General features: G+C 43.6%; 1 protein-coding gene across 5 annotated transcripts in view; it reads left to right on the top strand.

Moving 5' to 3' along the window:
• The window catches only part of SEPHS1 (selenophosphate synthetase 1), a 30,160-nt gene extending 10,477 nt beyond the window's left edge, over nt 1-19,683 (top strand). For 3 of the 5 annotated variants that reach the window (XM_046012290.1, XM_046012292.1, XM_046012291.1), the window contains exons 4-10: nt 836-943; nt 1,819-1,973; nt 5,181-5,271; nt 7,382-7,481; nt 15,720-15,932; nt 17,746-17,915; nt 19,291-19,683. In XM_046012290.1, coding sequence (XP_045868246.1) covers nt 836-943; nt 1,819-1,973; nt 5,181-5,271; nt 7,382-7,481; nt 15,720-15,932; nt 17,746-17,915; nt 19,291-19,341 — 888 coding nt within the window. In that variant the 3' untranslated portion in view covers nt 19,342-19,683. Of the gene's footprint in view, nt 1-835; nt 944-1,818; nt 1,974-5,180; nt 5,272-7,381; nt 7,482-15,719; nt 15,933-17,745; nt 18,008-19,255 lie in introns of those variants that run through there. The other 2 variants (XM_046012294.1, XM_046012293.1) reach the window with 2 other exon arrangements.
• Nucleotides 19,684-25,907: the final 6,224 nt, after the last annotated feature.

Below are 25,907 nucleotides of genomic sequence, written 5' to 3'. Positions count from 1 at the left end.
CCCGGTGCCCCTATTTTTTTTTTTTTTAAAAGAGTTTTTTTAGAGATTTTTTAAGTAATCTCTACACCCAACATGGGGCTCAGACTTACAACCCGGAGATCAGGAGTCATGTGCTGCACCCACTGAGCCAGCCAGGTGCCCCTGACAACTTATATTTTAAAACTGCTGCAGAGATAAAAAAAAAAGTTTTTCAGATTTCTGTTGAATTAAAGTTCCCTACTAAATAATATAGTTTATTGGAAGTGCTTTTTATGTGCTTTAGAAAACAATCTGACTTCCGGCCTAGATGTTTTTTTCTCTCTTCTGTTTTTTGATTTCTCAAGCAAGATGTTTTTCCTGTTTATCTTATACAGCCTTGAAGAGAAGCTACCGAAATGTCTCCCTCCCTGTGTTATAAAAGCCATCTTCTCTATAACCAATAAAGTCAACATAGTTTTAGAGTCTGTTCAGGATACATGACTGCTTCCAAGTTTGTTAGGACATTTGTTTTCCAACGTTTTCATTCCCTAAGCTGTCCTCTCAAACCCATCAGCTCCCACCTTGCTCGCCCCAGCATCTGCTCTCCACCTGCGTTCCCGCATCTGAATAAATGGCAGGCTTCCCCCAATATTCAGAATGGGAAGGAACACGGAAATTATGTGTTCTGCACAAGAAAGAAGAGGTGGTCCCGGGAATGTCTGAGAACGTGAAGGAATGGCCTCGTGGTTGTGTGATAAAGGACACAGAAAGCAGGGTCCCTGTCCCTGGAAAGTCCCCGAGTTGTCCTGGGAGGCGCTCTGTAGGCACGCGCGGAAAGTCCCCTAGTTGTCCTCTCTCACATCTCCCTCTCTTCTAGGGCAGGATAGCATGTGCCAACGTCCTCAGTGACCTCTACGCCATGGGGGTCACGGAATGTGACAATATGCTGATGCTGCTCGGAATCAGTAATAAAATGACCGACAGGGTAAGTGTTCTGCTGTCTTGCTGGCGTCACTGAACTGGTTAGTCCTTCATACCCCGTCCATAATGGGAGGCGCCTAGCTGCACGCCTGTCCTCTTCCATCAGGTTCCCCCATTTATTTTTTGGCAGCTATCGGTGAATTAAAATAGAGACTCTGGCCTATTCTTGTTCTCATTTCCACCACCTGCTTCCCTTTCTCTCTTCCAGGTAGACTGAAGCCAAGACAGGCATGTTTGTTTGCTTTACTAAAGTTGATGTGGCCCAGGCCTAGCCTTACAGACCCAGGGTGTGCCCCATGTAGGGCAGGCACCTGTCTCCACTGGCTGATGGGGTCCTGACCGGTGACATGGCGGGGTGCCCCGTGCAGTCACGTGCTTGCACAGCAGTGTCCAAGGCCTTGCTGCCAGTCCTTGTCTTTTGACACAGGGATGATTTCCGTGTAGATTTTAAAAGGTACCTGTTTTTGGGCCCCAGAAAGAGGTTTGCCATGCCTTGTAGAAATTAGAGCTGGTCATCGCTTCCACAGAGCTGGAGGAGGGCGTGTGGACGCATGCGAAGCTAGCCCTGGCATTCTTCAGGACCCCTGAAAGAGCCGGCTTTCAGATGTGGGCAGACCAATGGAGCCATCAAATTCCAGTTTTTAATTCCGTGATGTCTGGGCTCTATTCACGTTGTAACCTAGAGTGCCTTCCAACTTCTGATAAAAAAATTGCTCCAGTGTAAGCACTTGCCTGCTTCTTCCTCTGATCCCCTGGCTGTAAACCACAGGACCCCCTGTAGGATTTTATGATCCTTTTTTTATAACTGTAAGCGTAGATTCTCTTCTGGGTTTTGAACTGAATTACGTGACTTTTAATTTGTGTTCTTTTAAACCCTAGGAAAGGGATAAAGTGATGCCCCTAATTATACAGGGTTTTAAAGATGCAGCAGAGGAGGCAGGAACATCTGTGACTGGTGGCCAGACGGTGTTAAACCCCTGGATCGTTCTGGGAGGAGTGGCCACAACTGTCTGCCAGCCCAACGAATTCATCATGTAAGCAGATTTTGTTTTCCCATCACCTGACCTGGTTCTCCCTTTCTTTTTCTTTTTTTGTAAAGACTTATTGAAATATGAATTCACATCCCATCAGTGGTGTTTCACAGATTTACATACCCGTCACCAGCGAGGATTGTAGAACGTTTTGTCACCCCAGCTGGGAACCCATCCCTCTTTGCTGTCACTCCACGTTCTCCGACTCCCATTCTGCCTTCTTTCACTTCATGAGACACTAGCATGCTATTTTTAAGGGTCATCGTTTTGTGGCACGTAGCAGTACTTTAATCCTACTTTTTAAAATTTTGTAGGGTTTTCTTAATTGAAGTACAAGTCACATAACAAAATTCACATCACATAAAATTCAGCTTTTTAAAAAATTTTATTTGTTTGTTTGCTTATTTGTTTATTTATTAGAGAAAATAGAGGGTGGGGCTGAGGGGGAGGGAGGTGGGCAAGCAGACTCGTTCAGAGCACAGAGCCTGACACGGGACCTGAGCCAAAACCGGAGTCAGATGCTTACCTGACTGCCAAGCACCCCACAAAATTCAGCTTTTTAAAATATATTCTTCACTGGTTTTTGGTATTAACAGGGTTGTGTACCCATCACCACTGTCCCATTCCAGAACATTTCGATCACCCCAAAAAGAAACCCTGTGTCTGTAAGCAGTCACTCCCAATCCCTTCTCCCTCTGTGTTCTGGAAACCACTGATCTACTTTCTGCCTTGTGAAGTTGCCCATTTTCACCATTTCTGATAAGTGGAAAAATGGAATCCTAGGCCCTGTCAGTATTTTGGGTCTGGCTTCTTTCAGTTAGCATGACGTTTCCAGACTCCGTGTTGTGGCGTGTGTCACTGCTTTGTGCCTTTTTATAGCTGGATGACACTCCATGGTATGATAGACCAGCGCGTGTTCACGTGTTCACAGTTGATGGACCTTTGGGTTGTTTCTACCTGTTACAGATGATGTTGCTGTGAACCTCTGTGTGCCAGTTTTTGTGGACATAACATTGCATCTCCCATGGTGATATACCTGAGAATTACCGGGCCATGTGGTAACTGTGTAGCTTGAGCCACCATCACACTGGTTTCTAACGGTGGCACCATTTTACATCCTAAACCGCAGTGTAGGAGAATGCCTGTGTCCACATCCTCACTGGTCCTCATTCCCTGGTCTGCACGTTTGAGAATAGTCATCCTCGTGGGTGTGAGGGCATCTGCGTCCCAGTGTGAAACTGGCATTTCCCTGGTAGCTGATCGTATGATCTGTTCATGTGCTTTCTGGTCATTCCTAGATCTTTGGGGAAGAGTCTCTCTCTCTCTCTCTTTTTTTTTTGAAGGATTCTCTCAACCTAAGTTGTTAACTTTTTACATGTTTGATATCTTATTAGGAAAAGAAAATATCCTATTTTATGAAGAAAGTAGAAATTCCATTTGTTTACCTTTTTTCTTTTTTTTTAAAGATTTTATTTTTGGGAGAGGGCGAGTGAGCATGAGCAGAGCAGGGCGCCGGATGTGGGGCCGCCTGAGCCACCCGGGCACCAGTTCCCCTTTTTTCCGTGCATGAGTACTTAAGTACTAGCAGGCTCCGTGTTCACATGACTCGGTGTTCAGAAGATAGAGATCTGCGGTGCCAGGGCCTCCCCTCCTCCTCATCACCGGTTTCCCTTACTGGGCGAAGGAGCCGCCAATTTACTATTGACATTTAGATTATTCAGTTTATTTTGACTTTGCAAATGGTACTTCATTGTAACCTGATACGTACATCATTTTGCATGTGCGTGACTCTTGGTAAGAACTTCTTTGAAAAGAATGGCTAGGTCAAATGTACACGCAGAGTGATCTTCATTGATCTCTCCAGACTTCCCTGTGGAGAGGCTGAGCCTGCAGTGAACAAGAGTGCCCCGGCCCTCACCTCCCCACCAACACTGCGTGCAAACAGACCTCTTGTTCTGTTGGTGGCATAAACCTTACTCCTTTGTGATGCAAGTTGAGCATGTTTTTCATATATTCATGTCTTTTGCCCATTTTTTAATTGATGGGAGCTCCTTTTAGAGACATTTTCTGATCGCTTTCACATGACGGGTCTTGCATTTTACTTAAACCAGAGTTTTGTTTTCCTGTGTTATGTGTTGCTGGTTCTCAAGCTTCCACACAGAAAGGACAGAAGATCCCAGGGTCCATCTGCCTCCCACATTTCAGCTTTTTGGTAGAAAAAGAACTTAAGCCATTGCAAAAATGAGAGAGGAAAACATAACAAAACAAGCTTCAGTGGGTTTTTTTGGTCAACAGCGCTGTGTTTAGTTTGTCAGACAGGAAGGAGCCTGCCCACCTGGTTATATTTGCCTCCAGTAGTGCCCTTGAACTTGAAAATCACCCGGCAGTTGTGGGTAGTCATGTTTGTGGCTGGCACATGACCTGTGCTGTCTGAGAACCTACCAGCGCTGAGGTGCGGCTGAGTCACACCTGAAAGATACTAATGTCTTAAGGCCTAGTTTTTGGAAGAGGAGTTTCTTAGATACTGTTACCAGGTGAACATTTTTCAAAGCTAACAGTGGATAGAGAGATCGCAGGATGAGCTGGGGAGCTAGTGGTTGATTTTAAGTCTGTGCTCCTGGCTTGGTGACCAACATGGGTGAGTATCTGAGTCCTCTCCCGTCAGAGGACAGAGTGGCTGGGTGGTCAGCTTGAACCGACACAAGGAAGACCGCAGTGAGGATGCAGTGTGACAGGGGTTTCGGTCTTTGTGTATTTAGGGTTGGCCTGTCTGTCTAGATGCCAACTAGGGAAGTTAGTGTTGGTCAGTTTGAATTGGAGAACTTTGCTGAAATCACCAGAACATTAGACTCACAGGTTGGAGCCCCATCCCACTGCGTCTCTACCTCATAAGTGATAGTGAGAAACGGGCTTGGTGTCAGAAGTCTTGTTGCCTCAGAACCATGGTGGGTCCGTACTAAAAACTACACACGAGTGTAGCCTGATGAGACCTTTGTCTTTGAAGGCTGTGGTCTGCTTCTTTGTCCACTCCTTGGGGGTGTGGCGATCCTGTAGGTAATTTGCAGACTCTTCAGTCCTTTCAGCGTTTCTGCTCCAGCAGTGGCCTCAGCGGCAAGTCGCAAGGAAGGTTCTACTGCCATTTTACCAGCCTTTTCTTCCTCCTGTTCTATTGCTAGTGAGTTACCTCTTTGATTCTTTTCTTTTCTCCAGGCCAGATAACGCGGTGCCGGGGGACGTGCTAGTGCTGACGAAGCCCCTGGGAACGCAGGTGGCGGTGGCCGTGCACCAGTGGCTGGACATTGTGAGTGGAGCACCGCCTGCCGTGGGGGCGGGGTGGACAGCACGCTGATGGGTGTGGAGAGCAGGGCGTTCACTCTGCTCATCAGGTCCCGCCAGTGTCTCCTTGGTCTGCTCGTGCGGAAGTACGCTTTCTCAGGATGTGTCTGCTCCGGAGCGAGCGCTGCTCCTTAGGTGCTGTTGCACGTTTCAGACCTAGATCGTCCCCATGTCTTCACTCTGGCTTCCAGAAATGAGCTCCTTCAGATCGACCACCAGAGAGTAGAGTATCAGCCATGTCCTTCACAGTTTCTAGGGGCTGTCTTCTTTTATTAAGTCAGAGTTCCACATATTGAGTGCTTTATCTTCCGTGTCTTAAGCATCACTAAAAGAAATCATAGGAGACTATATGGAAAGTGTAGTGTTTGGGGCTATAAATGCAGGCAGCGTTGTTGACAATTTTATTCATGAGGTGTTTGGTTGTGTTGTCTTTTTAAACTAATTAGTAACACAAACATTTTGATAAATAATTATCTTGTAGAGAAAGCCTCTAGAACATGAAGATATTTATCCTGAGTCACTTTTCTGCTGAGCTATGATCACACTTCTTTTAGGGATCTTCTTGCCATAACAATTTAAAAATTAATATAGTTGTGGCATATTCTCACATATCTTGGTGCTTTTAATTTCTGCTGCTGTCATCTGAACTACCATTCCTGAGAAACACTTGAAAAAGAATAATAATTTTATGTTATTGATCAAGCAGATATATCTTCCTTGATACGGCAGAGTAGAGAAAAATCTCTAAGCCACTTCCTTGAGTTACTTTTCCCTTCCATCCAGTGAGGAGGGGAGACCTCCCATCAGGTATGATCTCTAAGTCAGATTAGAAGGCCATAACTGGCCAGCGGTCCACAGTAACTCCATGCGACTGCCCAGGTCTGAGTCTCTTAGCAAGGAAGCAGGTGAGGTAGAGGAGCCTCTAAGATGAGGGGTTTGGGATCCTTCTCCCTACCCCCAACCTGAAACCACCTTTACTTTTTTTTTTTTTTTTTAAAGATTTATTTATTTGACAGATAGAGATTACAAGTAGGCAGAGAGGCAGGCAGAGAGAGAGAGAGAGGAGGAAGCAGGCTCCCAGCTAAGTAGAGAGCCCGATGTGGGGCTCGATCCCAGGACCCTGGGATCATGACCTGAGCTGAAGGCAGAGGCTTTAACCCGCTGAGCCACCCAGGTGCCCCTACTTTTTTTTTTTTAATGAATTACATAAACACATAATGCCCTTTCATAAAGGTCAGAAGCAACCAAAGAGTATGTTGTTTTGGCATCTATATGTACGAGAATACTTCATTTTGTGTGGTAGGAGAAGAAAGATAAGTATAAAATTTCATTAGTTGTTAGCGCTGGGGAGATATGGGGAGCTGTGGGTTAAGGGAGGAGCACATGGATGGACTTCAATTACTGCATTGGGTGGTGGACTATTCGGGCTATTAAAAAAACAAAATGCCTGGATGGTGGCCACTCATGGAGCAGGATGATAGTATCATGATACTCGAGTCTTTGGAAATCAGACTGAGGAAAAAGGAAGCTTATTTTCTTCTGACCTTTGTGACCTCCTTTGTGGTTACCCAAGGCTATCCTCAGGGCACATGCAGTCAAAGCTGTTTTCACCCTCGTTTGTCCATCAAGATGGCTCAATGCAGAATTTAGGTAAAGTCAGTAAAAGTATAATTGTACGAAAATGCAGGTCATCAGCTTGTTAGAGGGGAGCGGCAAAGGACATTGGAAACTATTCCCAGAGTAATCCATGCCCTTCCATGGGAAGAAGCCGCCCTGGCGCTTGCTCAGCCTCTCTGCGGCCCTGTGTCCTGCTGGGCTTATGTGGCCAGGAAACTGCACGACTGGACCACAGAAGCGGGGATCGAAAACAGAAAAGATTGCATGATTCAGCATCCAATGGGGGCACCTAAAACACTGGTCACAGGAAGCGAAAGTTGGAAACTTAACTTTATGTACAAAATTAGGTAAACAAAACCCCCAGAAGATAACCCCCCAAATACTCTTTTTCTTCAAGTGGTTAGAAGATTAATCACATTTTCCCCCCTTTTCCTCCTAACCTCTGTTCCTGTTACTAGCCTGAAAAATGGAATAAGATCAAACTAGTGGTCACCCAAGAAGACGTCGAGTTGGCGTACCAGGAGGCGATGATGAACATGGCGAGGCTTAACAGAACAGGTATTGGGGTGGGAGGGCTCGTCTGGTTATGGAGCGGTAACTTGCTCAGGGCCCCACAGTGCTTTAGTGGGGACCCGGGGTTTTAAACTACCACTTACAATGCATTCAAGTATTATTATCTGTCATCTCTGAACAGGTAAGTAAGAGATTGAGGCTATTCCACAGTCTTTATGCACGGTAAGTGAGTGAATGCTTTGGTACTACACTAAGTTTCAGAAGCAGATTAAAATGAAACAGGAAAGTTCAAGAACCACAATTCATCTTCTAGAAAGCAGCAAGGCTTGCCAAGGGAATTACTTGATATAGTTCAAGCATCTTATACTCCCTCCCCCCTTTTTTGACTTTCATATGGATGTAGAAAATATCAGGCATATTGTGTAATTAAGAAGGAAGCTCTTCTCCTGGGTCTTTGAAGTCCTGACCTCTGACATGCCAGAGGAAGTGTTTCTAGAAGAGCATCTGTGCAAATGATTTGGAAGCGAACCAGCATGTAGAATGTCAGCTTCCAGAGGGCGGGGATTTCCACTGGTTTTTGTTCACCGTGGTGGCCCCAGCGCTTCGAAGAACGAGGGACTCATTCTCACTGTAGGTCTTCGTTAAATATGGACTGGATGAGTTCACTTTGTATACCACGTGCTAGCTTTCTTTATGATACTTCACAGACCTTTTTTTCATAATCATGAGAACGCGACCTTGTTTCTCCCCTTTGCCCGAGAGGAAATGCATTAATACGGGCAGATCCTGTTCTCAGACCCAAAACTGTATAACTATAAACACTGCTCTTTCTCTACTACCACATTTCATCAATGTTGATAAGCTCAGTGATGGAAATTATTATGATTTTTTTTCTGGAAATACCAGTTTTCTTTCTCATCATTATTGCCATGTTGTATTTAAGGATGTGGGTTGGGTGACATTTTATTTTGTAACTTGAAAAATGAAGTTCAGAAATCTTTTCCTTAAAAAAGTCACTCTTTGGGGCACCTGGGTGGCTCAGTTGGTTGAGCATCAGGCTCTCAATCTCAGCTCAGGTCTTGATCTCAGGGTCGTGAATTTAAGCCCTGCACTGAGCTCCATGCAGGGCATGGAGCCTACTTTAAAAACAAAAAACAAAAAAACACTCTTCGTTTAGTTTTTCAGGGTTCGCTAAGCCGCCAACCAGAAATGGATTTGAATGTGAGGCGCGTGGGTGATTCAGAGGGTTAAGAGTCCGACTGTTGATTTCAGCTCACATCACGGTCTCTCAGGGTCATGGATCGAGCCCCGAGTTAGGCTCCTTGCTGGGTGTGGAGCCTGCTTGAGATCCTGCCTCTCTAAAAAAAAAAAAAAGAAATGCATTTGAATGGATTTTCTCTGTCTTATTCCCTCTATTCTTCGCCTTTCTCCAAATGATTTTGGAACGAAATATATATAATACTTAACCGTGGAGTCTTCGGTTATTTAAAAGAAGAAGAAATGTTAGGGTTGATCAGCAGATCTGAAAAGATCTTGATGACTGACACTCTGATTTTAAAGGTACTTAAAAATGTGAGAACATTTTTTTTTTCCAGTATTTGCCTTTCCCCTCTTAAGTTAAATTTTTTTATGAGATCCCAAATTGATAAAATCTGTGCAGGGCTTCAGGATCAGCAGTGCAGCACCATCTGGCATGAGAAACAGAGTCTGGCCTTGGAAGCCCAGAGGTACCCCCCCGACACTCAGCTCCGGGACTGCTGCCGGGGTGGGGCGGGGCGGGGCGGGAGCAGCTACTGCTCTGAATTTCATGTTCATTCTCTGCACTGTAAAGTCTTCATCGCAGAGACTTGTATCTTTAAGCAATTAGTTTTTAAGTTTTTGCTTATTTGAATCTACCTGTGTGTTTTCCTTGCTGTTTTGTTTCTGAGCATTACTCCTGGTGTGTGTACTTCTGTTTAATTCATTTTCTCCACTGTATACTTTTCCACTTCATGACTGACTTATATGGTCTGTTGCTGGTGGGCATTTGTTCCTGCTGAGAACATTCTAGGCCAGGGCTTCTGGGATACTACGTGTAAGAGGTCAGCGGTGCTGTGGCTTTTGTGGCCGGCGCTCACTGTTTCCGGGGGGCCTACACACGATGGCATCCAGTGATCCGCTGCATTCAGAAAATGTCTGTAATGTGTTTTTTCTTCCTACTTATTGTATATATATTTTTTACTGTAATAATATGACAGGCAGATTATAGAAGTTCTTAGAAAATGAAAAAAGGAGAGAAGAAACTTTTTCCATAGTCTCAACCATCCAAAACAGCTTCTCTTACTGTATATTTGTGTTTCCTTCCAGGGTTTTTTTTCCTCTGGTTGATAGGGGCTTTCTGTATCATTGCTTTTATTGTTCATGTTCTCAGCTAGTGGTTATCATACATTTTATTTGTATTCGAGTCTGCTTTTTGAGTTCTTTTTTTCACATTATATAACCCTAGAACACAGTTTTTAATGCCTGGATGGTCTACCAAAGAGGTACACCGTAATTTACCTTTTGCCCACTCCTGAATAGTTTTTTGGGGCATCAGATTTTTCCATAGTTTGTTTTCTGCATTCCAGGAATATTTCTTTGGCCCTATTCCAAAGTGAAATCGTAATTCATTAATTCTTTGTCCCCTGATGCTCTCTTCACGTACCACCAAGGCTTTTCCTTTCTATTCCTGTGCCATTTAAACTGTACAAGGAGTCTTTTCCCCTTTTCTGATTCTTTAAGGTAAGTCGTTTAACAGTAAGGGATTTGTAATGGATTAATTTTTATTTGCAGTAATTTTCAGTTTCCTTGTATTTGAGCATTTAAGATTCCCTGTCCTTACTTTTTGTGCACAGCTGGTAGTGACAATATGGCAGAAGCTTATGGGGGAGTATTTGATCATATGTAGCAAATTATGTGTACATTTATTTTGACCTAAGCAGTCCTACTTCTATAACTGCCTCAAAGCTGCAGTGGCCAAAATATGAAATGGCATGTCTATAAGACTATGCATTGAAGCACTGATTATAATTGCAAAAAAGGGGAACAATCTACATGTCCACCAGTAGGTTACAGAGTGTTTGGTTGTGTTCAGTTGTCTAGTCTGTGTGTTCACTGTGGAATACTATACAGCCATGAACAGGAAAGCAGGCTCTTTATTCCTGGATGCTCTAAGATACAATCAAACAAGAAAGGGAGAGAAGAACATATATGGTCTGCTACATTTTGTGCATTCTTATGTGAATAATATGTATTTTATACTTTCACAAAGGAACAATGGGAAAACGAATCATGAATAAAAATAGCCATGTAGAGGCACCTGGGTGGCTCAGTGGGTTAAACCTCTGCCTTCAGCTCAGGTCATGATCTCAGGGTCCTCGGATTGAGCCCCACATCGGGCTCTCTGCTCAGCAGGGAGCCTGCTTCCCCCTCTATCTGCCTGCCTCTCTGCCTACTTCTGATATCTCTCTCTGTCTCTGTCTCTGTCTCTCTCTCTCTCTGTTAAATAAATAAATGAAATATTAAAAAAAAATAGTTCCATGTAAGAGGAGGTAGAACTCTCTGTAGTTTGCCTTCAAAATGAATGTTTTCTATGGTTAAAAATTATGTAAAAAATAGCATTGCTTACAATTCTAAACCAGTTTTTTTTTTTTTTTTAAAGCTGCCTAACATACTAAATTAGTGGCAAAACCACTTGGGGAAGAATTATTTCAAGTCACTTTGAGCCTGCTATTTTCAATGTGTATCCTTGGGACAAAAACCCACAAAGAAATCTCATTGTATTCACCGGGCTTGCGTTTGTGAGAATATTGATTTGTTTTGAGAGAGAGAGAGCCATCAGCAGGTGAGAGGGGCAGAGGGAGAGGGAGAAGCAAACTCCCCACTGAGGAGGGAGCCCAACAGGGTTTGATCCTAGGACCCCAGGATCATGACCTGAGTCAAAGGCAGATGCTCAACTGACTGAGCCACTCAGGCACCCCCGAAAGCAAGTAAGTTAATACAGTTTAGAAGAAAAGATTTGAAGAATGAAAAGAAGACTGAAGAAGTTAAGTTAAAGACTATAATCTTTACTTTGGAATTATCAGTATGAACTCAGGACTGTTTTTCCCCCCAAATATGTTTATCTCTAAGCCTAGAAGCGATAATAAGCCTGTAGTAATGAACTTCTGGAGCCCAGATTCTAATCTGAAAATTAACATTTCCCACGAAAAAGTGCCAGCACTCCCGGGGGAAACGGCTGATTCCAGCTCTGGGAAAGGAAGTGCAGAAGATAAGGCTGGGACCTCCTGTGCCTGAAAGTAACGGAGGTGTCAACTAACAGGGTCATGTCACTGCACCGGAACTTGGGGAGGCTCCCACCAATCCAGCGGGGAGAGGGGCCATGTGGACATCAGCAAGAAGAGTGACTGAAGCCAGCTGAAGCACATACCTAAACATCAGTGAAACCATAACAATAATTAACATTTTGGGCCGCCACCTTTGGAAGTTGCTAGAACACCAATGCATCCTGAAAATAAAGGAATCAATCACACATTTCACCTTTCTTGTATGGGCTGTACTTCGGGAAGTCCAAATAATTGTTTTTTAAACTCTTTAGAATAATCACTTCTCATAAATGCAGGAAGAGTGATTGAATCACACACTTGCCACTTTTGCTGCCCACTTTGATTTAAGGAATCTCAACAAGCATTAACAGCTGCTAAAACCGTTAGGCGAAGGGTTCGGGTAGAGGTGACAAGTGCTCCTTCTCCCCACCAATGAAGTACTCTTGCCAGAAAAAAGAACTTGAATCTATCTCATCAGGGAGGACAGCCAAATCCAGAATGCAGGAAATTCTACTGACTCCATTTCCATAACAGGGCGTCGGGGAGAAAAGGGGAAGCTTAAAAATTCAGAGGTTTAAGAGATCTGTTACATACAATATTAATTGCATTGGAATAACAATGGTATTGTGGTTAAGACATATTTGATACGTAACTCCTTAAGAGCTACATATCAAAATATTTACAGGTGAAGTAGTAGGACTAGGGTTTGCTTTAAAGTGAGCCACCCCTTGGGCGCCTGAGTGGCTCAGTGAGTTAAACCTCTGCCTTCGGCTCAGGTCATATCAGGGTCCTGGGATGGAGCCCCACATTGGGCTCTCTGCTCAGCGGGGAGCCTGCTTTCTCCCCCGTTCTCTCTGCCTGCCTCTCTGCTTACTTGTGATCTCTCTCTCTGTGTCAAATAAATAAATAAAATAAAGTGATCCATCCTCCTTTCTGACATCCCCAAACAAGTAGTCCAGAAGAGAGGGAACCCTAGTGGAAAGGTGGTAGTCGATGAAGCTGGGTTTTGTGTGGCACACAGGAGTTTGTTAGAATGTACTATTCTTCTCGGCTTCTGTGTTTCGTTAAAATTTCCATAGGAAATGTTAGCAGCAGTAGTTTCCTTTGCAGGGACAAGGTGGTGATGATACCTAAAAATGGAATCCCTGTTACTGACTAGGATTCAGCATGTCCTTTTGTATCCTCTGGGCCTCTAAGCTCACCCAAGATGACACCAGGAAGAGCTTCTGAAGTGCAGGTCTTGGCTTCTTCCCCCACTGCCGTGGGGCAAATGCATTAATAGAATGGGATGTCTGCTTGCGTAACTACCACGATGGACCAGAAAATGTCAAGTCTTCTCTCCACCTCTGTGGTTGAGAATGTTGGACTACAAAGAGAATATTTACCAAAAAACCACATTCCCTCCAGGGTATTCCTGTAAATGTAGGATGTATTTCATTTCATGAGAAAGAGATACTTAATTTTCAAAAAATTAGACTTTCAGTTACTCCCCCCAAAGTGAAATACTTGAGTATGAATCTAACCAGTATGTGCACGCTCCATATGAGGAAAACTGCAAAACTGACGGCAGAAGTCAGAGGATGTAAATAATGGAGAAGTATTCCAGGCGCAGGGATAGAAAGCCTCAATATTGTCAAGATGTCACTTCTTCCCAACCTGGTGTATGGATTCAGTGTAGTCGCATTCAGAATCCTAGCCAGTTATTACTGATTCTGAGGGGTTCTTTGTTTGTTTTTTTAAGAACTTATTTATTTGAGAGAGAGAGATTGAGAGAATGAATGGGAGGAGAGGCAGAGGGAGAAGCAGGCTCCCTGCTGAACAAGGAGCCCAATGCGAACCTTGATCCCAGGACCCTGGGATCATGACTTGACCTGAAGGCAGATGCTTAACCCACTGAGCCACCCAGGTACCCCTGATTCTGAGTTTATATACAGAGGGGAAAGACTCAGAACAGCCAACACAGTGTTGAGCATTTGGAGGACAGATACCAAAGAGCAGTTTCAAGACACTGTAAGCTACAGTGTGATATTGGTCTGAGAATAGTAGATGTATCAGTGGAACAGAATACACAGTCCAGAGATGGACCCACATGAATTGTAGTTTGATCTTTGACAGAGGAAACGTAGTTCAGTGGAGAAAGGATCATCCTTTCAACAAACGGCTCAGAACAACTGGCCATTCACAGGCAGAAATCCAAGTCAGCGACGTTACACTTCTAATAAAAACTAACTCAAAATGGATCATAGGCCCAAACTCTTAAATTTCTAGAAGGTAACCTCGGAGAAGATGTAGGTGACCTTAGGTTTAGTGATGACTTTTTTAGATACAGCACCGAAAGCATGATCCATTAAAGAAAAAATTGACAAATTGGACTTTATAAAAAACTTCTCCATGAAAGACACTAAGAAAGGAGACCAGCCACAGACTGGGAGAAAGTCCTTATACCACACATAATAATACAATAAACACTAATACGATCCAGCAGTCATGCTCCTTGGTATTTACCAAACTGAACTGAAACCTCTCCACCCGGAAACCTGCACACGGATGTTTGTCCTAGCTTTATTCATATTTGCCAAGACTTGGAAGCAACCAAGAAGTCCTTCAGCAGGTGAATGGGTAAGTAAACAGGTCCGTCCAGACAATGGAATATTATTCAGTTCTAAAAAGAAATGAGCTATCAAGCCATAAAAGACATGGAGGAAACTTAAAAGCATCTTTCTGAGTGAAAAAAGCCAATCTGAAAAGAGAAAATATTCTGATTCCAGTTCTGGTATTTTGGAAAAGGCACTACTGTGGAGACAGTTGGAAGATTAGTGGTTGCCAGGAGTTGGGGAGAGGGGTGGGATGAGCATAGGATTCTTAGGGTAGTGAAATTAGTGTATGTGATACTGTAGTCATGGGTCCACATCATACACTCATCAGCACCCAGAGATTGTACAGCATCAAAAGTGGGTGTTTATGTAAACTATGAACGTCACTTAATAATGCATCATTATTGATGTAATGGCTTGGATCCCTTGTAACAGGTGTAGATGTTAATAATGGGAAAAGAGGGGGCGCCCGGGTGGCTCAGTGGGTTAAGCATCTGCCTTTGGCCCAGGTCATGATCTCAGGGTCTTGGGATTGAACCCCACATAGGGCTCTCTGCTCAGTGGGGAGCCTGCTTCTTTCTCTCTCTCCTCCTGCCTCTCTGCCTACTCTGATCTTTCTCTCTGTCAAATAAATAAAATCTTTAAAAAATAATAAGAATAATGGGAGAAGGCAGGACTATATGGGAACCTCCGGTAATCCTTTTCAGTTTTCTTTAAACCTAAAACTAGAGAACTATTTTTTTAATTAGAAAATTAACCTTCTAGGCAAGTCACTTGTAAGAGTGCTTTGAATTATGTCTGTCTTAAAAAGTCTTGTTCTTTGATTTTAGAATGGCTTAGATCTGATTCTTCCGGACAGATTTTTTTTTTTTTTAAGTTTACTGGAAAATTACTGTTGATTGAAGCTGCTAATAGTTCTAAATGGTTCTTGTAGAATAAGAAATAAGCTTTCAGGGCGCCTGGGTGGCTCAGTCAGTTAAGCATCTGCCTCCAGCTCAGGTTGTGTTCTCAGGGTCCTGGGATTGAGCCCCATGTCAGGCCCTCTCCTCAGGAGAGCGTGCTTTTCCTTCTGCCTCTCCCCGTGGCTCATGCTCTCTCTCTTTCTCTTGCTTTATCTCAAATAAGTAAAATCTTAAAAAAAAAATCCGCATTCAAAATTTCACTCTGGTCTTTTTTTTTGTTTTGTTTTAGAATTTACATTGTCATTATTCCAATATGCCACCTCCCTGACAAATTTGCAATTTTGAGATCAAAGTGTGTACAAATTTGAGTTGAGGAAAGGTGGCTTTTTTGTCCATCTTCATTTATGTCAGCAGATCATAAATGGCTCCTCTCTTTTCTCTTAGCTGCAGGGCTCATGCACACGTTCAATGCCCACGCTGCCACTGATATCACAGGCTTTGGAATTTTGGGTCATGCGCAGAACCTGGCCAAGCAGCAGAGGAACGAGGTGTCCTTCGTGATCCACAACCTTCCTGTCCTGGCCAAGATGGCTGCTGTGAGCAAGGCCTGTGGAAACATGTTTGGCCTCATGCACGGGACTTGCCCGGAGACATCAGGTACAAGGATCCTGGGCCCAGATCTGAGGATTAAACTAGCGAGGCTAGTGGAAAGTCCCCTGACAAGGAGGAAGCCGAGTACATGAGCACGACCCACTGTGTGAGGTCAGTGCTGGCAGATAACCTAGGCCTTCACATGAATGTTCTCAGCGGCCCTGGGGGCTGAGGTCACCTGACTCCTGCCCGTCTGTGTGTGAGCCGGCGGCATGAAATTCTGTGGCTTTTTTTGGTGACAGGACAGGAGGGAGGGAGAATATGGGAAAATGAGTCCTTCCTCGGCTTTCCTGGGAAACTTAGCATTTGAATGAACTGTGATTCCCTATAGGTTACATTGAACATGCTATTTTTTTTCCTTGAAGAAAATGTCCAAAATTGCTGTTTTAAGAATGAGATAGTATAGGTGCGCCCGGGTGGCTCAGTGGGTTAAAGCCTCTGCCTTCGGCTCAGGTCATGATCCCAGGGTCCTGGGGTCAAGCCCCACACTGGGCTTTCTGCTCAGCAGGGAGCCTGCTTCCCCCTGCCCCCGTCTGCCTCTCTGACTACTTGTGATCTCTGTCTGTCAAATAAATAAATAAAATCTTAAAAAAAAAAAAAAAAGAATGAGATAGTATCTGATGTCTCCAGAGTGCCCTTTACCTGGACTCTTGTATTTTGCTCTGGATATCCTCCCACTCTTTTCAATTTTTCATATTTCTCTTTTCTTTCGAACTTTGTAGTTTCCCTACCCTAACAAAGCAGTGAAATCATCTGGGGATTTAAAAATACCAGTACCGAGACCTGACCACCAGGAAACCTGACTGTGGCAGTCTGGGGTGGGCCTGGTGTGCAGGAATTCTACCAGCGCCCCAGTGGGCTTCTGGGGGTACAGCCAGAGGCGAGACCACAGAGCTCTGCCCACCCACCAGCTAGACAGGCCTGTGCTTCGCCTACAGGCTTCCCATGGCCTCTGTCCAGGAGCCTGCAGTTTCCTGTCCTGAAAACAACAACAAACCAAAATCCAATTTCTAGTAAGAAAGTTCCAGGTGGGCAGTGGGAACGGTTGGTTCCGCATCGGGCTAGAACAGTGCCCGCCACCTGGTGGGCCTGGAGTAAGTGTTGAATGAACAAACAAATAGTACCATCAAATTCCATTTGTTTCCTTTACTCAAAAATGAGAAGTTTCTACTTTTTGATAAGTATGGATCTATATTTTTTCCTGATTGTATTATTTCTGCTTACGAATACATAAATTTTCTGTCCTAGCTAGCGACATTGCGGTGAAGGCTTTTGTAACATATTTTATGCTTTTTCTCTTTTGGAGGTGACAGAGCCAGTGACAGGACCTTTGGTACTTTGAGACATGCACTCCTTCGTGGTCTTAACTTTTAAGTTAAACAAATATATATAGAGAAAGTCTTTTTTATAAAAGGAGGAATCCACGTAGAAAATCAAGTCAGAAAAGTTCTCTTTCGGTGTCAAGTAGCTTCTTCGGTGTGCGAAGAAGAAAGTAGCTACCACGTGTGTTACTGAGCCCTGACACCCCTCACTCGTGCACGATGTTCAGGGATTCATGAGGTCATTTTCAGAGCTTAAGGTTCACTGCGTGTGTTCCTCTAATAGAGTAAGCAGTTCACCAGGAAGCCGCACATTGCTCTACCGTGTCATCAGCGGAAAGTCCGTTGACTGAAAAGGGCGGCTCACTTAGAGGCAGACACGGGTTGGTGGCCAGCCGGCGGTGGGGGTGGACGTGCCCTGGAAAGCCAGGGGCCAAGAAACCGCCAACAGGGCATCCAAGTAGACGATGATCCTTTCTCTCTCTTTTTCCCTTTGCCAGGAGGCCTCCTCATCTGTTTACCGCGAGAGCAAGCCGCCCGGTTCTGCGCAGAGATCAAGTCTCCCAAATACGGGGAAGGCCACCAAGCATGGATTATTGGGATCGTGGAGAAGGGCAACCGCACGGCCAGAATCATAGACAAGCCCCGGATCATCGAAGTCGCACCGCAGGTGGCCACTCAGAACGTGAACCCCACCCCGGGGGCCACCTCTTAATCTCGACCCAAGTAGCTCTTTGGTTTTGTTTTTAAATAGATCTATTTCCTTTTTCATCATTTCAATTAAAGACTATAAACGGCCACAAAAAAATCTCATTGTGTCTACACATCTGGTGACCTTAGGTCGATTGTGAGTGGATGCAATTAATAAAATAAAATCCATCGCCTTTTTTTCCTGTTACATTAACTGAAGATGCACCTAATCTTGAGGCAGCTTCTGAGTTGAGAATTATATTGTTATCCAATACTGTTGATTCATTTTGAATCTTTAGACACTTATCTCTTGCCGCATAGGCTCTTTTAAAAGGTGCTTTCCCGTAGCACAGTCATGCCCGTCGTGGTCTCAGATAGCAGTTGGTGTCTTTCCATTTTGTGCGTATTTATCATTCTCAGTCTGGTCTTTTGTAAGTGTCTTGGATGGTATTCTGGAAAGATGGAATTGGTAAGTGACACAGTGGTATCCCATGAGTGAGAGGGTTGCATTGTTCCTTCTAGTCCTTGCTTTGTAAAGCCCAGTCTCCTCATTCGAGAGTGTCTCTTTGGACCCAGGACATTTCCCCAGTAGTGTGTTCAGTTCAGCAAGGCAAGTGCTTAACTCTGCATGGAAAGCGCTTTGAAGACAAAAAAAGAAAGCTAGTTTCTTTTTTTGTAGCCTTCCTAATATTTACAGTAATACTATTCACTGTTTTCTTTATGGACAGCAAGCAAGGATCCTTACTGCAATGTAATTAGATGTTCGCTAGTGCAACAAGGAATCAGCCTTCCGGAAGGGGGTTTATGTATAATACTCATTTACAATTCAGTCTATAATTAACTACACAAATAATTTTGAAATATAATCAATAATAAAGACTGTTCTGTGGATGGTAGTGGTTACTACATTTTATACTTTGTATAGTGATTTCAAGCTTTTTGTTTTCCTGAACTCAGCAGTTCTTTAGCCGAATTCTTAGCATTATTTGTCCTTGGTGCCAGTACGTTTTTGTGCACGCTTTTTGTGATCTGTGTTAAAAATCTGCATTGCCAACGTCGCAGCTCGAACTGAAACTTGTTATTCAAATAAATATTTAATTTTTTTTATTGTTCTTGTATAATCAGATGCCCCCTTTAGTATCATTTGAGAAGTGTTGGGAGGGTTTTGGCTAAAAGTACAATTTATTGGGGAAAACTAGATTTTAGTTTTATAAAACTTTTAAGTCTTTCATGGGACCTATATTTTCTTGAATTAAATTTTGTAGTGCTAGAACAAATAGACGATCTAAAAAGGTGTTTATCTGTGTTACTTAAAAACAGAGGCTTCCTTCTATTTTAACCCACTAAACCATAAGGAGGGATCGTGGTCAGTAAGCAGCGCGCTGACTCCTCGAGTGTCCGCCTGAGGGAAGCAGCCACCGGCCCTGCGAGTCTCTGATGCCTCCTGCGCCCGGGCACCAAAGCCGTGACGACAGATCTTCTTGCCAAAGGAAGCCACCCCTGTGGAGAGGACGCCCCCGAAGAGGTTTCCCTTTGGATGCGCCCTCCGTCAGGAGCCAGAGGGCAGCCTTTTGGCAAGTGTAGCTGGAACTCAAGCCATAAGTACGGTGTGCGGGACCCAAAAGGCTGCTTCGGAACGGACATTCGTTGGACGTTTTCTAGGGATTTATACAGATGTTGGTCCTCAAAAGCTAAAGACCAGTGGTCGACAAAAATAAAATGTGTTGGAAACCTCTGAGTAAGGTGAACAGACTGTTGGGCTTTTTTTTTTTTTTTCTAAATTTCACTAGTGATGACTAACTGAATTCTTTTTAATGTTGATCGTGTCTTGAATGCTGATTTCCTCAGTGGCAAGCCTGCTGAGAGGAAGGGAGCTAAGCAGATTATGCACCCGAAGATTTGTATTTAGAAAATGCTGGGTACCTGGTGGTCTGGGTAATTCGTGTGATCCCGAGGGGGAAGAACGGGTCTCTAAAGTGGGGTTTCCCAGAGAGCATTCCAGATCACCTGCCTTAGCATCAGCTGGGGCTGCTTGTCACAAGCACATTCTCCAGTCACGCCACAGACGTGCAGAGTCCGAGCTTGGGTGGTCTAGGGAATCCGACCTGGACACACACCCCCAATGTGGCCAAGCGTACCAAAGTTAGGTACCAAGGGCCAGGAGAGGCCAAGGAGGGAGGACAGTGGAGTTGCTCTCATAGTGCACTTGTCCTGGAATTGTTCTTTCCCATTTTGAATACGCTGGGGATTGACATCTCGGCCCAACAAAACACACAAAAAAACCCCACGTTATTTTGGAAGTTTCTTGAATCAAGTGATGCATCTTTGACTTCTAGCAAAATCTGTGTAAGGTATCTTAAAATTTGGTGAGTAGTTAATAGACAATTATTTGGCTTCCTGGAAGTACTTTCAAACTTCACAATGATCTCGGTATAGTGATTTATTTTCTTTAAATCCTATGGTGTAGCTGCATCCAAAAATACAGCTTGTTAAAATGTACCGAATTTTATTTTATTTTATTTCCTTTCAGCGTAACAGTATTCATTGTTTTTGCACCACACCCAGTGCTCCATGCAACACGTGCCCTCCCCAATACCCACCACCTGGTTCCTCCAACCTCCCACCCCCTGCCCCTTCAAAACCCTCAGGTTGTTTTTCAGAGTCCATAGTCTCTCATGGTCATCTCCCCTTCCAATTTCCCTCAACTCCCTTCTCTCCATCTCCCCATGTCCTCCATGTTATTTGTTATGCTCCACAAATAAGTGAAACTATATGATACTTGACTCTCTCTGCTTGACTTATTTCACTCAGCATAATCACTTTCAGTCCCGTCCATGTTGCTACAAAAGTTGGGTATTCGTCCTTTCTGATGGAGGCATAATACTCCATAGTGTATATGGACCACATCTTCCTTATCCATTTGTCCATTGAAGAGCATCTTGGTTCTTTCCACAGTTTGGTGACCGTGGCTATTGATGCTATAAACATTGGGGTAAAGATGGCCCTTCTTTTGTTTTTTTAATTTTAATTAATTTATTTTTTCAGCATAACAGTATTCATTGCTTTTGCCACACACCCAGTGCTCCATGCAATATGTGCCCTCCCTATTACCCACCACCTGGTTCCCCCAACCTCCCACTCCCGCCCCTTCAAAACCCTCAGGTTGTTTTTCAGAGTCCATAGTCTCTCATGGTTCACCTCCCCTTCCAATTTCCCTCAACTCCCTTCTCCTCTCTATCTCCCAATGTCCTCCATGTTCTTTGTTATGCTCCACAAATAAGTGAAACCATATGATACTTGACTCTCTCTGCTTGACTTATTTCACTCAGCATAATCACTTCCAGTCCCGTCCATGTTGCTACAAAAGTTGGGTATTAATCCTTTTTTTTTTTTTAATAAACATATAATGTATTTTTATCCCCAGGGGTACAAGTCTGTGAATCATCAGGTTTACACACTTCACAGCACTCACGATAGCACATACCCTCCCCAATGTCCATAACCCCCTCCCCCCTCCCAATCCCACCTCCCCTCAGCAACCCCCAGTTTGTTTTGTGAGATTGAGTCATTTATGGTTTCTCTCCCTCCCAATCCCATACTATGCAGCCATCAAAAGAAATGAAATCTTGCCATTTGCGACGATGTGGATGGAACTAGAGGGTATCATCCTTAGTGAAATAAGTCAATCGGAGAAAGACAACTATCATATGATCTCCTTGATATGAGGACGTGTACCGAATTTTTTTACATACAGTCTGAAAAGGCGGGACCCTGGTGAGCTCAATTATCCTTCGAGCCACAGGAGTGACTTCCCAAGAATATCCAAGCTTAGCTTGTTATTTGCACAGGCTGTGTGGAAACACGGACTGTCCAGTATTTCTTTCCAGGAAGAGACTCTAAAATACTGTGTAAGCAATATGTACTTTTTGGGCAATATTTTTTGAACTAGTACTCTCTAGTCTCCCAAGCTCAGCATGCCTTATGATGAATAAATGTGAGTGTTTAAGTTCTGATTTTAGATGAATGAGCCAGCAGTTTCAGTCTGAATTTAGCGTTGCCTTTAAAAGAGTTAAATCTGAATTCTAAGTTTTACAGTTCTGCATAAAGAGAGACAGAATAGCTATACTATACTCCTAGTACTACTGTATTTTATTTTCAGAAGTAATAAAGCAAGCACAAATAATGATGCTTCAGATAACTAACTGTCATGTGTGTGCAAGTGTGTGTGTACATAGAAAGATCTGGATTTCTCTCTACCTATGTCCCTGAGCTGCTCATTTCACATGCTCAGATGAGCGTTTTTCTCTAGATGAGGTATTGGTGGCCCAGATAATATAATTTTATTTTCAACGGGAAGTCGTACCTTTTCTCATAAAAAGTCAACACATGAACAATTGCAATTTTTGAACCTGCCAAGGTGCACAAGGAAAGCCAACAGATTCAAAAACCAGTTCCTTAAAGTGGAGCGTGATGAATAGCATTTTGCCTCTGGTTGAGTCTCCATGTCTTGAATGTAAACGTGGCTCAACCTAGTGAACCATAGTCTCGCTTGGCCATCCCCAAGTGAAACCATCGGTGGGACAGGGTGCCCTTGGAGGTCTAGATGCGCTCAAGAGTTGCAGAGTCCAAGTCTCCCAGTTGCTTTGGGTAGGTCCCTGGACATCAGGTGAATAGTTCTCAGGTGTGTTCTCTGTAGGGTTTCTTGTATTTCCTATTTTTAAGTTCGTCAATATTTGATCTCTGACTTGGTACAGAGTGGGTGTTTCTAGTGGTTTCTGATTGTCCTTCCCAGTCCTGTTGCTTGTGGAAGGAGGTTCCTGCTTGGGAGGCTGGCATATAATGAAGCCCGCCAAAACTTTGTGGAAGGAAAGAGAAAATTCCCTGTTCTAGCGATCTGGTTGCAGGATAGCCAACATATTTTTAATCCGTATTTCAAGAACATAAGCAAATGCGTCTAGAAGTTCATGGAGACCTATGAAATAGTAAGTTAATATCACATCTTATATTTCGCCTGGTTAGTAGAGAAGAATGATGTATAGTGGTTTCTGGAACATGGCCCCACTTTGGTCCATCTGAATAATTAAGAAAATGATAGTAGTCGAACCCTACCATGCTCATGCTGTGCTCCCCACGAGTACAGCTACCATCTGTCACCACTATTAAAATAATAACTATATTCCCTCTGCTGTACCATTCCTCCCTGTATCTTACCTTTTCCATCACTGGATGCTTGTCCCCGCCCCCCCCCCTTCTCCTTCACCCACTTTGCCCATCCCTGCACCAGTTTCCCCTCTGGTAACTGTCAGCACTCTGTCTTTATGGGTCTATTTCTGCTTTTTGTTTGTTTTTAAGATTCCACATATTTAAAAAAATAGATTATACATATAAGTGAAATCATATGGTACAGTTTTCTCTGACTTAGCAGAATACCCTCTAGATCCATCCATGAACTCCTGTTTTAAGTTTCAAGTAAAAAGCTAGATTCTGTTTCTAGCACATTAAGAAATAACACAAAGAAGGGGTGCCTGGGTGGCTGAGTGGTTAAAGCCTAGCGTTCGCCTCAGGTCATGATCCCAGGGTCCTGGGATTGAGCCCCGCATCAGGCTCTCCGCTCAGCGGGGAACCTGCTTCCTCCTCTCTCTCTGCCTGCCTCTCTGCCTACTCGTCATCTCTGTCTGTCAAATAAATAAATAAAATCTTAAAAAAAAACCCCACCAGACACAAAGGAATCAGATACATCTATAAAGGATTTCTTAAGTATTAGAATGAGACTGCTAACCAGGACATTAAAATGTTACCGATAAAGGGGCACCCTGGTGGCTCTGTTGGTTGGGCATCTGACTCTTGGTTTCCATTAGGTTGTGACCTCAGGGTCATGGGACCAAGTCCCACATTGGGCTCAACATTTAGCGGAAAGTCTATTTGAATTCTCTCCTTCTCCCCCTCCTCTACTCCCCTGCACAGGTGCATGAGAGTCTCTCTCTAAGAAATAAATAAATCTTTAAAAATTTTAAAAATAAAACTAAATAGTCATCATCCAACTCAGAGAGTCAAATCAGTCTAGTAAATCCACTTCCAGTAAGTTTGTGGGGTGCTTAAAATCCAGATGACATTTCTTTCTGTTTCCCAACTTTTATTTTGAGCAAGTTTAAGCAAAAACTAACACAATAGTAGAACAGATACCTCTAGAAATGTTAAGTTGCTGATATCCTACCGCACCTGCGTATGTAGAACATATGCACACAGACACGCACACATATGGACATAGACGTAAACATTCCTTTGTTGTTTTGGTAGGGTCACTGTCATAAGTAAACTGCAGACATTGTGACACTGTCAAGTGGCGGGTGGGGACATCCCCAGACGATCAGATGATTTCAGGTGATCAGAGTGCCTTGAATCTAGCCACAGCTTTACCATGGCAGATTTTATAGTATGCGAGAACTACCGGCTATAAAATCACTGAGGTGAGCAAAAATAAGAGAAATATCAAATGAGAGGTGCAGCTTTTAAAAAATTGGCATAGGGACAGTGTCTCAGTCAGTTGGGCGTCTAAGTTTCAGCTCGGCTCCTGATCTCAGGGTCACGAGATGGAGCCCTGAGTCTGGTCCGTGCACAGCAGGAGGAATGCTTTTGTCCTCCCTCTCCCTCTTCCCCTCCTGACTCATGTTCTCTGTCTTTCTAAAATAATCTTTTTAAAAAAATTGGCATATACTTATATATATAGTCACATATATAATTATTTTTACATAATATATACATGTATATAGTTATGCAAAATGTTTCTTCTCAGTTACTATGTCCTACACATAACTTCCTATCATTTTCTATCATAATTCCCAATCATAGTTCACAGAAATATCCCCATTCATGTTAACCCTAATGTAGTTTTTGTTTTTGGAAAAATGTATTTATTTATTTATTTGACAACAGACATCACAGGTAGTCAGAGAGGCAGGCAGAGAGAGAGGAAGGGAAACAGGCTCCATGCTGAGCAGAGAGCCCGATGCGGGGCTCGATCCCAGGACCCTGGGATCATGACCTAAGCGGAAGGCAGAGGCTTTAACCCAATCAGCCACCCCGAGGCCCCTGTGGTTTTCCATTGTATGGCTGCAGGATACTCAGTTGCTGAAATATAGATGAATACTGAAGATATTCCCAAATGTCTCCAGTCCATTCACCTTAAGTTTTCTTCAGTGCTAACCCTTGGAATGTTGAAAACCTCGATATTGTACATCCATACCCTAGCTTGTAAGATTTGAGGATTTTTTTTTTTTTGAAGTTTATGTAAATAATCTCTACACCCCACGTGGGCTTGAACTCATGAGCCCAAGACAAAGAGTCACATGCTCCTTAGACTGAGCCAGCCAGGTGCCCCAAGATCTGAGGATTTTAAGAGTAGCTATTTAGGATGCCTGGGTGGCTCAGGCAGTTAAGCATCTACCTTCAGCTCAGGGCTTGATCCCAGTGTCTTGGGATCCAGTCCCTCGTCAGGCTCCTTGTTCCAACTATACATGAATGGAGAAAAATACACGGGATTTTAACACAAGTTTTCTCCCAGAGAGCAGGATCATGAGTGAATTTTAGTTTTGAAAAATTCTTTCTCTAGTTTCCATTTTTCTACAATGCATATGTTCTACATTTGATCACAAAAATCAGACCTTTAATATATATATATACACACATATATATTTTTAAAAATATATATTTTTTAAAGTTTTATTTGTTCATTTGAGAGTGAGTGAGAGAAAATACAAGCGGGTGGAGGGGAAGAGGCAGAGGGAGAAGCCGACTCCCCACTGGGACCCCAGGATCCCGACCTGAGCCCAAGGCAGATGCTTAACTGACTGAGCCACCCAGACACCCCCGAACATGTGTACATATATGAAAATTATAAATGCCGAGCTGGAATATACACAAGGGGCCATGGAAGGCTGAATGTTCTAGCAGGACTGACACAGGTCTTTTCATT

This window comes from Meles meles, chromosome 7 (assembly GCF_922984935.1).
Source record: "Meles meles chromosome 7, mMelMel3.1 paternal haplotype, whole genome shotgun sequence".
Lineage (NCBI taxonomy): Eukaryota > Metazoa > Chordata > Mammalia > Carnivora > Mustelidae > Meles > Meles meles.
This window is presented reverse-complemented; position numbering and strand designations above follow the sequence as displayed.